The sequence below is a fragment of the Alosa sapidissima genome, chromosome 17, assembly GCF_018492685.1.
Source record: "Alosa sapidissima isolate fAloSap1 chromosome 17, fAloSap1.pri, whole genome shotgun sequence".
In the NCBI taxonomy this organism is placed as follows: domain Eukaryota; kingdom Metazoa; phylum Chordata; class Actinopteri; order Clupeiformes; family Clupeidae; genus Alosa; species Alosa sapidissima.
This window is the reverse complement of record NC_055973.1, coordinates 10777360-10789975: the sequence shown is the minus strand read 5'-3', so window position 1 is coordinate 10789975 and position 12616 is coordinate 10777360. Positions and strand designations below refer to the sequence as shown.

The following is a 12616-nucleotide window of genomic DNA, read 5'->3' as shown; positions in this document are numbered from 1 at the left end:
GCCTAAGTAGTTTGATAGAGAAGATAACACTGTATATTCTGACTAAACAAACCAAAGGGGAGATGGTTGGAAATCACGATTTGCTACAGTGCTTTGTGGCATCACTGCTTCGTCAACTTGGGCGAGATTTTCACAAAGTTATGACAGATAAAAGGAACAATCTTTTTATCTTCTCCAAGTGATAGGATAAAATTGTTGAAGAGTTTTGACAAATGTGTTTCAAAGAGGTTATTAAAAGTCAATATCCAAGAAGACACCATCATACACCACCATTGAAATGACAAAATTATGTCAGACGTTTGAGTTTCATATAAATATTTATTGCAGAGGAGGTATTTTTATTTACATGCTATCACAATATAACACAATATAAATCTAACAAATATCTCCATAGGTATGCTATAAGCTTGTCATAGAGCATTTATTATAACAAGCACAGATTACAGTGTGTTAAGGTACAGTTTCACTCACTATACAACTCATAACAGTCCATAAAATATCAAAGATTTTTTTTTTCTTAGTTCCATCAAGGGCAGTGAAACATCGGTCCTACTAATTTCTCGATATCATGCAAAAGCCACAAGAGCAATAAGGTAAGACATTACAGCATTACGTAATAGTATTCCCTCTCCACTGACGACTGGTCTACAGGAGATACCAGGCTCAAAGAAACAAGCTGAGCAAACAGATCTTCACAGAAAAAATAATCCAAATGAGTTGCACTCAGGCAAAGTTTCTCGCCAGGAGAGAGAGCAAAGGGGCTGGCTAACTGTGGCGATACGGTGAGCTTGCAAGACACACACACACACATAAAATAAAAATGAAAACTAACCTCAACACAACAAATGGTCATGCTTGTTACCATGGTGAGGTTTCATGAGTGTTTAGTGTTTTACTCCACAGCTAGCATGTCACCATCTAATACCCCACCTTAGGATCCCAATCTGCCCCTGATCATGCTACACTCTTCATATACATTAACCACATATGTCACACACACTCTCTCTCTCTCTCTCTCTCTCTACTGGACATTTATTACCGACAGTATGGAAGCAGTGTGCATACCTCGCAGTTCAGGGACATGCATCATGAGAGGGGATGACAGATAATGGTGTCTGCTTCATAAATATTGTGGTGATACATCAGACCATCATAATCAATCTGGGCAGGATGATAGGCCTTTTCAGGCACCATTCCTGGGGCCAATAAAGAAGTGCTTTGACACACCTTGGTACTGAGAGGCCGACACCATGTGTTCAACATATTTCAAAGGTTACACAGAGGGAGGCAACAGTAGCCTATTATTTTATTTCCATTTCTTTTATTCTTCAGCATGTCAAGCTAATGCCTAATAAACCTCTTTGGCACGCAAATAAAAAATAACCTATAAAGTTGTAAAGTATCCTTCAAACTGACATTCATAAATTGAAAGGGCACTTTTGACCCATGAATATGCTTGACAAAGATGGTTGAAATCATGACTTTAAAAAGAGAAAGACTATCCTACACCAGCCAGTAGCCAAATGAAGACATTCATTTGTGACACCATGAATAACAGTGGAACAAGCAATGCCATAACACACATCCAGGCCTTAGGGTCATGCCAACTGAAGTAAGCAACCACCGAAATTATGAGATCCATTGCTCATGACAAACTGCATGGGGCCAAACAGTATCTTAAAAACAGTACGGTATTCTAAAACATTGGAACACGTCTGACAGATCACTGTGGAACCAAATGGGTGTTTGTACTAAAGGACATGTATTGGCTAAAAGAGATAAATGCTTCTCCAACAAAAATACCAAGCAAACTATACACACAACAGTAGTTGTTACACTTGTAGCTATTCTTTGTATGAAGTACACATTCCGACATCAAAAGTGAAATTCCTGGTTTGTACTGCCAGAACTGAGACAACACTCTGGTACTTTGGTGGAGCCTGTCTAATTTTCACAATTTGGAAAATATATGAGACCGTTATTCTTATTTTTAACATAAAAAATGACAGTTGCAATCCTTATGGAACACATATTACAATTCAATATTCTAGACACTGTAGGAACATTTTCACTATACAGTATGTCCTTTGAGATCAGGATGGAATGCAATCACAAATGTCTGTCATCTGAGCTACTACAAGAAGTAGTCGTGCACGGACAGAGGGGTCTGTTAGGGATATTTAGGAGGTAATCTTGCTCTGGACAATTCAACGACACACACAACTGTGTCCTTTTTTTTTTTTCGAAAGATAAGCTACCTTAGGTCACACACAAAATGACGGGGGTAAAAAACTCATTAGGCACAGACAGGAATACATCTCAGCAAACTTGGAAGCATTGGACATGTCTGAGATTTGAAGTCAAATCCCTTTTTGTGGCAGACGATCAACATGTGATCTCTACTGTCATTTTAACTAGAGTAAATGAAATTGAAAAAAAGAGAAAACCTTCCCTCCAAAATGGGCTTACTGGGGGGAATCATAAAGTGCTACAAGCTAGCTATTTACCTAACCTCACAGGGCAAACAAATTAAAAACAATATCACAAATGTCATATTGTGATCTTGAATGTTTCTCTGTTAACTTCATAAAGATGTTTCCTGTGTTCTTTGGCATTTTCTTCACTCTTACTTTTCTTACTCTCAAACCTCAATCTGGCAAAATTAGACAAAATAGGACATTTTGAATGGGTGCTGTCAATAACAACACCAGCCGTCTCAGTGTTCTGATCCATTTCAACTTCAACCTCAGCACACTCTCTTACAGTGTGCCACCTTTTTCAAAAATAGGGTTACTCTGTTTAAGCTTTGGGGGCTCTCAAATTAAATGAAAAGGCAAAATATATGTAGTGAGTAATATGCATGTTTTTTAAATTGCACATGAAAAGTTGCATAATTGTAACTGACAACAGTTAACCTTTAAGGACTCTGCAAATACTAGGTAAGAATCTGGAATGCTTGATGATTTTGTTGCTTTTTTGAATTTTTCCTTTTTTATCCAAAACAAACTACAGACAAAATAAATCTTGGAAGTAAAGGCAACTTGTGCAACATATTTTTTTTTCTTCCATCAAGTCACCATAAGGTATAATAAAAGTTTATATTTCAGGGTCTTATATGGTGAAAAAGAAAATCACATAACAGGAACTATGGTATCTTTAAACTACTCAGTCAAATGTCATGCTTTTTTCCCTGATGTCGGATCCTCAAAGTCCCAAGGGCACACATCAGCCCTTTTGACATCACCTCTAGGACTCAGACTTTTCTGTTTTGTCACCGAGGGAACAGGACTTTTGTTGCTTCCTCTGCTGTCCGATGGTTCTTGAAAATCCCACGGGCAAACATCTGCTTGTTTTTTGGCAGACCCGGCGTTGGCACTTCTCCATTTCTCCATCACCACATCCTCAGAGCTCTCTACATCCCAAGGACACACCTCAGCCATTTTAGTTTGGCCTGCCTGCTTTTCTGTGGGTTTGCCCGAGGGCAGCTTATCCTTGGCCTTCATTTTACTCTTGTCGTCATCCGTCTCCTTGGCCTTCTCTCTCTCCCTTTCAGCCTCTTTCTCCAGAGTTCTCATCGAAGAAGTCCCCTTTGTTTTCGATGAGGACTCTTTTGTTTTAGAAACCTGAGTGAGGCTGGGTGTTTTTTCGGTGTTGGGAGACTTAGCCGGGAGAGTATCGTAATCCCAGGGGCAAACATCCACCTTGGTGGCTGTTGGCTGAACCACAGCAGCACTTTTCCCTTTGGCGCCCTTCCCTTTGGCTTCCACAGAAGTGCTACTTTTTACTTCCACCGGTGCATTGCCTTTGCCTTTCACATCAGCGGGAGTGGTACCTTTCCTTTTGCCTGAGGGACTGGCACTGCCCCGATCTTTGCCTTTGTCAGCCAACAGGGCAGCGTCTACAGACTTGGCGGGAGCGTCCTCGTAGTCCCATGGACAGACGTCTGCCTTCTGGGCTTTGGCAGTCTCGGCCGAGCCCACTGGCCCAGAGGGTTGGCCAGAGGGAACAGGCCTTGACCCCTCAATCTGACTCTGGTTCTCGCTGGACTCCTCCCAGGGACAAATGTCTGCCCGCTCCGCCGACTTTTGGTTGGGCCTGCGGCTGCTGGCGGGTGACGGCTCTGAGGCCTTCCTCTTTTGCTGCTGCTGGGCCTTGGGGCCAGCGGTGCCTTTGCCATGGATGGTGGTGGTCTCGTCAGGGGCGATGGAGACGTGTTTCTGGACCTTGTTCTCTGAGGGGGTGGGGAGATCTTCAAGCTCCCAGGGACACACCTCGGACAGGTCATACAGCTCCTTAACCTTGGCCGGGTCCATGCTGATGGAGGACTGACTGCCAGTGGCCGGGTGCTTCATGATGCCTGTTTTGGTCGCTGGCTGCTTGTATTCCACCGACTGACTGACCATCATCTTTTCTTCGGACTCCTCAGGAGTCTTGGCCTCCTTCGGTTTCTGGTGGGCCTTCTTGGTAGCCTCTTCCATGCTTTGGGTCTTTGCGGTCAAGCCCAGGGTCTTCTCCTTTGCACTGGCGATGACGCTCAGAGACTTCTGCAGCATAGAGGTCCTGGGATGGAGGGGCTTCTTGTCAGCAGTGAGGTTATGTGCACTTGCTGACTTGCAGACCAGGGGCATGGATTCGGTCGACTCGCTGGTCGAGTCAATCTTCTCAGAGGACTTCTTCTTGACCAGTTTCTTGCCCATGAGGGTGTCGAGCAGCGAGCTCTCCGTGGTGGACGGCTCCATCTTGTCTGTGGCCGAGCTGCTGGAGTCCTCGCTCTGGTCCCTGACGTGGTCGTAGCTGCTGTGCGACTTCTTCAGCGAGAAGACCTTGCTGCGCAGCGACTCCTCTTTGACCGGCTTGGTGGCGGCGTGGGACGAAGGGTCGAAGGGGTTCTTGCGGAGGGCACAGATGCTGTTGCGGTTGCTGTGGTCACCGCTGCTGTGTTCCTTGTCCTCGCGGCTGCACTGCCGCACCTGCTCCGGAATCTCGGTGATGCGTCTCATCAGGGAGCGTCCGAGGCCCTTCTTACTGCTGCGCTTCTTCTGCAGGTGGGGGTTGTTAGCCAGCATCTTCTTCCTCTTGTACACCTCAAGCTGAGAATACAGCTTCTTCAGCTCCTCCTAAGGTGTTTAACACACAAATAAATAAGGGAAAGAAAATTGAGGAATAGCATTCCAAAGAGAACCAAGTAACTCTCACTTAAATTTGTTTTATTTATGTTAAAAGACAGGATACAAAAGGAGACAATCTACTACATCATGCAGTTTCAGTTAGAACAAACAAATACAGACAAAATCTCGCAGACAGACAAAGACATGACATCTGACACAAATTAGAGACAGGACAGTCTGGGACAGTCATTTGTGAGTTGTGTTAGGGCTGAAACAGCCTCTGAATGTTAGTCATTTTTTTGTTCTCTACTCTTAATGTTTTACTGCAAAATAATGTCAACGCCACAAGACAAGGGGGTCGAGACAAGTCTTTTTTGGGCACAAGAAATACAAAGTTAAGAGACTTTTTCAGCTCTAACAGACAAACAGAAACCTCTGCTCACGTTGGTACGTTTTTCCCAAAGACTGTCGCAAGACCTTACGCCACAGCCATTAATAGAGCTGAGCGGGCCCATTTCGTCTGGTGTCTGCAATACAAAACTGCCATTGCTCAGTATTTTTGGTACTGGGTACGGTTTTCATTTTACAGTATTTGCTAGAATACAGTGTTAAAGACAAACAACAATGCTGTTTTTCTCAGTTTAGAATTTTCGTAGATACTGCACTTTGGCTTTGTAGGGCAGAATTGATGAGAATAAACTGTATAGAGTGACTATGTTATACACTTATAAGTTCAGGTTATTTCAAGAGAAGGATGGGTGAGACAGAGCAGGTGGAGAAGGAGATCACTGACTGACCCGTATATCCTCGGGGTCAAGGCTGTGCTCGCTCCATGCAGATGTGATGCTGCTGTTGAGGTATGATCCTGAGCGACCCATGTCTAACTCATCCTCATAGGCCTCAGTGGCAATGTCGTCTGTCAGGTGTGTCCCCTCAAACAGGAACTGGAAATGTCAGGGCAGATGCAACAACGGTTGGTCAAAACCGAACACGTCCGGCGGTGTCACAGTCTGACAGGTATGACAGAGCGAATGACAAGAGGCAAGATTGATTTACCTTCGGGATGAGCAGGAGTCCCAAGGTGACCGTCACGGTCAGGTGTGTGTGCACAAAGAACAACATAAGCATCCAATCCGGATGCAGCTCGTGAGTAAGAGTGAACCTGCACAAGGAAACAACACATAGCATAAAGGTCACTCATTGGAGTTCATAGAATTTAGAATCATTTATAAAAGAAAAGTTAGATAATGTTCTAGGGTCTGTTAGATGTCTCACTGAGGAACATTCTAGAGTCTCTAGCATAACATGATCAGATCTTGGGAATGAGGCACAGCTACACAGGTCTCTGAGGTAAATGGAGGCTTTAAAACATGGCTTTGGAATACAGCCATTTTGATGAAGAGCTCAGTGGTATATTTAGAAAGTGGGAATTATGTGAGAGTTACTCATTTAGCTTGGCATGAATAATGTAATGTGTCATCATTAATCATAAAAGTCAGTTAGGGATGTGTGTGTGTGTGTGTGTGTGTGTGTGTGTGTGTGTGTGTGTGTGTGTGTGTGTGCACCTATTACCATAAAGATATGTCAACAGACCAGCATCCATTACATGATTTATTAATTTCCAGAAAATGTTGACGGCATTCTAAAATAGAAGAAGGCTTGGCAGCCAAAGACCGAAGGCAGAGGCTTTCAGCCCAAGGAATCAGAGGGAGAAATGGAAAGAGGAGACAGGTAAATGTATGTGTCAATCGTCTGTGGGATGGCGACATTCGGTTTCCTATGCTTCAAATGGTTTATCCAAGCTGACCTGCTGCAGTTATCTATTTATGTGCTGGGGAATTGTCTTCACTTGGGCCTGCATTTGTGGCAGTGATCAAACACACACACACACACACACACACAGACACACACACACGCACCACATTAAACTGCCTACATATATGCCGACTACCACAGTTATTTGTTTGATTAAATAATAACGATGGCACCTGGAACAAAGGTGGTTTGCATGCAAATAAATATAGTATAATAAATATGTCAAAAAGGTGAAGGTAATTTATTTCTCTTTCTGCACCACCTGCCGTTGACTTAAAAAAGAACCCAAAGCATTTAAGTTCAAAGTTTTGGCTGCATTCAGAGTCTTAATTAGCATGTCTGCCCAAAGAAAGCCCCTGTGTTTCCACTACCTTCCAGGCTAATGTAGTTTATCAGTGAAGTTGAAGAACGGCTAATTGGTGTGGATAGCTAAAAAGCAGGCGATGGTGGTGGATGGGGTAGGGTGGAGGTGTGTGTGTGTGTGTGTGTGTGTGTGTGTGTGAGTGAGTAGAGGAGAAAGTGGAGATAAAATAAAGAGGAGCTGAGCCCAGTCACATGCCTGTGCTGCTTTGAAGTGCTTCGCTCTTCATCTTTTATGGAGAGTTCAAACCGAGTTTCCTGTCTACAACGAGAGCTTAATCGCCCTGGCGCTGCACCCATCCCCCCCCCCCCCCCCCCCCCACCCCTCCTCCGGCGCAGCGTGTCTCAGCTCGGGGTGAAGATGGAGGATGAAGCCTCCCCGCTTCCCCTCTCTCGCACGGCACAGCATGGCACGGTGTTAACGGCCCGGTACCTCTCCTGCACCTCTACGATTTGTTTAGGTCATTTTTGTCTGTTTTTATCAGACAAATCACTCTTGGCCAAAAGTATTGTATAATCCATGATAGATACATGGCGCATTCATGTGTGCTGCCTGGGTTGGTTTTGGTTTTGTTTTGGGAGGGAGGCCTATTTCATTTTCTGTTCCTTTGGCATTATCCAAAGCAATCACTGAGGAAGAGTGAGCAATCCATGCAATCTGAAGTGAGACGCTGAACGCCTTCACACTATCTGAATAGCCTTGACTCCTATTGACCTCTCTGGTTCCTGTGGGGACACCGAGGTACGAGAGAGATGAGATGGAAAAATAGAAAATGAGACGAGAGGTGGCGAAAGAGAGATGGAGAGGGAGGAGGAGGGAGGGGTGGGGTGGCTTGGGGAGCATGGGAGCAAGAAACAGCGTGATAGAGGGAAAGAAATGAAGAAAAATAGAGAGAGAAAACGAGACAGTAAGATCAGGGGAGAGAGGTGATGATGGGACGCTTTGTGACAAGTCCATGCGCTACTTCCCCGATGACAGGCTTTCAGCAGCTCCTGGACAAGACGGGACACGTGTTTTGCGTTTCTCTGGACAGCGCTGTGCACTTACTCGGACGCCACCTCCTGCAGTGCTGAAGTCAAGCACAGGCTACTCCGCCAGAGAGACAACAAGCTTCTCTCCTCCCCGACCCCCAATTCAGACACTGCCTATCAGTCTTTAAAGCCACAAGAACAAGACATTATTGGCTAAATGGTGACGCCAACGGTGAAAAATTACCCTTTTCAAAGCCATTAAATTGTAGTCAGTTGGAGCCCCTCTGCTGCAGTTTAATATCTAATTGAAATGTTGCTGCCGGTGGCTCAGAACACGCAAGCCATGTCAAAACATAAATCATCCTGACACGGCTAATTGCAGGATAATCTGATGTGGACGGATTTCCAATCGTGGTGCTTCCAGCTGGGAATGCGCTTCGGAGGCGTTGGGCGAAGCTGGCAATCTCTCACGAGTGTCGGTAGCGGTGCATGTATGTGTGTGGGAGGGCGAGTGGGCAACACACACGCGTGTACAGAATTATGCCAGAGCCGCCACAAACAGCAGCTGAAGGAATTGGGGCTATGAGGATGTCATATTCAATTCTCTCTGCAGGTGTGTATCTTCAAGTAAATGTACTTCAGGTGATGTCTAAATTCCTCCTCCAAAATTATCATCCACACATTTCAGTTATACATAAGAAATATGTTAATTTCCTTGTGCTGCTGGTTGGGGGTTTCCCACAACAGCCAAACCTCTCAATGTCACGTACACAACAATCTAGACTATATAAGTGTTATAGCACATGATGGTGCACCACAACCACCATACTGATACTTAAAAATGCTCAACAGCAACAACAAAGAGATGCTGGGCTGTGTATAGTACCCTAAGAAATATTAATTTGTTATTGGTCTATATAAAAAATGAACTAAATTGAATTGAACAGTGGTTTTAGACATCCCCATGTGTCTTCCTTGATTCTTACTACTTTGATTTCTTCCACAAGGAAGACAAAGATGGCTGAAAGCGTGCGTGCATGCCTGCCGATGGCGTGGTGGGGACACTTACCGGATGACGTGGAAGATGGCGGACAGGATCAGCTCATTGTGGAGGGCGATGGCCATGTAGCGCGGCTCGTGGAATGCTGAGGGAACCGTCCGGACGGCATAGCACAGGTAGATTCCCCACAGAAGGAACAGGAACTCAGCTGTGTGAAAACGTGGGGGAGGGGACAAAAATGAAAAAGGATCACACACCTTATTCCAGTTCCCCAAACCCTCCTTTATAGTCAGGGCCAGCCGTGTGTATGTCTCTCCAATGAAACAACAACACAGATGCACAAAGAAATCAGTTACAATCACAACACTTTCAATAAATGCCGGTGACCTGACTGGTATTGCCCATATTCTCCAGACACCTCCCTTTGACAGGCAATTGCCGGCAAAGTGGTGATGGCGATGTGGGAAAAGCTGGTGCCCCGGTTTTATAGATTCATCCATGCCGTGAGAAGCCTCCCCTACAGGATGTCAGCATGCCTGTGGATGGCCTGCCTGACAGCAATAAACATCTGCTCTCGCAGGGCAGATCTGTCACCATTAGGGTGACATTTACTGGGTCTGTCGGTGTGGCTGCCATCGTTTCCAGATTTGACAGGGGTACGCGAGTGAGGATCGAGCGCCACAAACACATGCCGCCTCCAATTACTACCAAGTTACATTTGTCATGTATCTGAGTGTGTGTGTGAGTGTGTGTGTGTGTGTGTGTGTGTGTGTGTGTGTGTGTGTGTGTGTGTAACTAAAAGCCACAACATCCCACATACTAAATCATACAAACCTGCACCCAAATACCCACACAACATAAATATCAGTTTCAGACAATTCTCTCGCTAAATTGGAAAAGAGAGATTTGACCTGTTGAATTGGCTAGCAGAGGACACTTAGCAAATGAGTGAGAGTGACCTACAGTCAGATTATAAACTCACTTCTACTCCGCTTACTGCTCCACACCTTCTACCAAAACCACTTGCTAAATCCCAAAGATCAATCCGTAATCAAGATGAGGATTACAACTGATGATTACGATTGGGAGACCAGCAGCAGTAACAGCAGTCATATAAGGCCTGGAGCGAGACACCCACCCACGGCCATCATGTAGTCCCAGCGGTCCAGCAGACACATGCTGAACTGCAGCCCCTCTGGCGTGTAGCCCACGGCGATGAGGGGCAGCTTGCGGTCCAGGTTCTGGCAGACGGCGGCGGTCCAGGCCACCAGGAACCAGCAGACCACCAGCAGGATGATCCCCAGCAGACGCAGCACCCGCCAGCTTGTCATGTAGGGGATCCGCTGGGCCGTCCGCGACAGGAACACCTTCAGTACCCTGGAGACAGAGACGGAGAGAGAGAGAGAGAGAGAGAGAGGAGAGGAAAAGAGAGAGTTGAAGAGAGAGAAAGAGAGAGAGAAAAGGAGAGGAAGAGAGAGGGAGGGAGGGTAAGAGGCAGGAGGGAAAGAGAAAAAGCTCATCATCAGTATTATTTTGCTGTCATCCATATCCCCCATTTCATTCCACTCTTCACCTTTACCATCAGACTGTCATCACGATGCTCACTATAACCTGTAGCCACATTAACTCATCACGCTAACACCTACCACTGCCAGCACCACCAACACCCCCATCACCACTGACAGCTCCTATAAGTGCTTTTGTCTGGTCATCACCACCTTCATCCACCTCTTCTGCCACTCTCCGCTCAGGGTGGGGGTGGGGGGAGACGTGCAATGGGGTGGGGGGTAGGTGGTGGGACATCGCAGTCAGTGTCTTTCCATCCATCCTGGCTCATGAGGTAGTTAAATGACATCATGACATCCCAGGGCCAGATGACCAATGCAGCGGCTACGGCGCTAGCTGCGGCTCGGCTCGGCAGCGGTCTGACAATGGCAGACCATTGCGGAGATTGATTCCTGATGGCTCGTCCGTCCTTGACGCTCTTTGTGTGGTGACGAACGGTCCCTCTTCTCCTCCACCTCGCTGTCCTCCTACACGCCGTCCAGTCATCTTTCCTCGGGTTATCTAAGTATTTCATTAACCCACTGATTCTCAGTGCACTGATGCACACACATACACACAGACACATACACACCCATCCACATACACACCCATGCACACACACCCATGGCCATATGAAAACATTGACAACAAAACACACTTCTGAAGGAATACTCCCCTCTCCAACACACACACACACACCTTTCGCTCCTCAGAGATGAACATCTCATTAGGTGTTAATTTACAGCTCTCACCCTCCAGTGCACTGTCTCTCTCCCTCCATCTGTGGCCCTGGGAGAGCTGCCCAGACCTAGCCGGGCACCAGGCCATGTCCCCCTGGCCCCTCTCCCTCTCCCCCAGCTACCACTCATCTTCTTCATCTTCAGCCTGCTCGTGCTTCTCTTGTTCCGTAAAAAGCTAATAAATCGCGCCCATTTAAGTACTGGAAGTTCTTCCTGTTATTTGTCGCTGTGTCTGCTTTTATCTCCCTCTCTACCACACTCTCTCTCTCTCTCTCCTTTTTCTCTGTGCATTAATGAGGATGTTTATCTTATTTAAAGTCTTCTCTGGCCCCTGATAAACTGATTCTGGAACAGCGAAGCACTCCTTTCCACAGACCACTTGCTTTAACAGGTAATTAAGGGTAATGCAAACTTTAACTGTACTTAAAAAGCAATCACAACTATTGCACCAGGACAAGAACAAGCCCTGGTGTTTAAATCAAAGTTAAAGGCCCAGTGACTGGACAGTGGGGGATGTGGAAGACGGGCACTGGGAACTTTATGATGGCAATCCAATTGAGTGCAGGCTGTACGGCCGTCTTAAAGTGTGTGTGTAAAGGTAATGACCAGCCTTGACCTGCCTGTAATGCTGTAACAGTGATGCTCCTATCTACAGTTAAATACCCTTGTCACTCTGAGGGATAACAAGCTGCACTTACCTTTAGAGAAGGGTTTTATGGTTTATTGTACTTTGTCGCAAAATCCCTTCTGTTTTATTTGGATGCACTTTTTCATAATATGGAATGCTTATGCAGTCATCTAGTATCTAATGCTTATGAATGAATCCACTGCTACACATGTGACATTTGTGTATGCATGTGTGAATCTGTGTGTTTGTGAGTGACAAGACATCTTCTGTACTTCACTCTGACATATCATTTTACTGTGAGCCATGACTACCTACTACCTACTCTCTCTAGAACTCTGTGCAGAGCAATATGTCCACAAGACATCCAATGTCTTTAGTTTCACATTGTTTTGGTATGGACAGCGGCAAATGCACAACCTTTGTTTGCTTCTTCATGCAGTGACCAATC

General features: G+C 45.7%; 1 protein-coding gene across 2 annotated transcripts in view; it reads right to left on the bottom strand.

The window, feature by feature from the left end:
* Positions 1-334: 334 nt before the first annotated feature.
* The window catches only part of gpr158a (G protein-coupled receptor 158a), an 83256-nt gene continuing 70974 nt past the window's right edge, over positions 335-12616 (bottom strand). Inside the window, exons 7-12 of one of the 2 annotated variants that reach the window (XM_042068200.1) lie at positions 10394-10632; positions 9325-9463; positions 6165-6270; positions 5906-6052; positions 5552-5635; positions 335-5117 (exon numbers count right to left, since the gene is read on the bottom strand). In XM_042068200.1, the coding sequence (XP_041924134.1) occupies positions 3177-5117; positions 5552-5635; positions 5906-6052; positions 6165-6270; positions 9325-9463; positions 10394-10632 (2656 nt within the window). In that variant the 3' untranslated portion in view covers positions 335-3176. The remainder of the gene's footprint in view (positions 5118-5551; positions 5636-5905; positions 6053-6164; positions 6271-9324; positions 9464-10393; positions 10633-12616) is intronic. The other variant, XM_042068201.1, reaches the window with a different exon arrangement.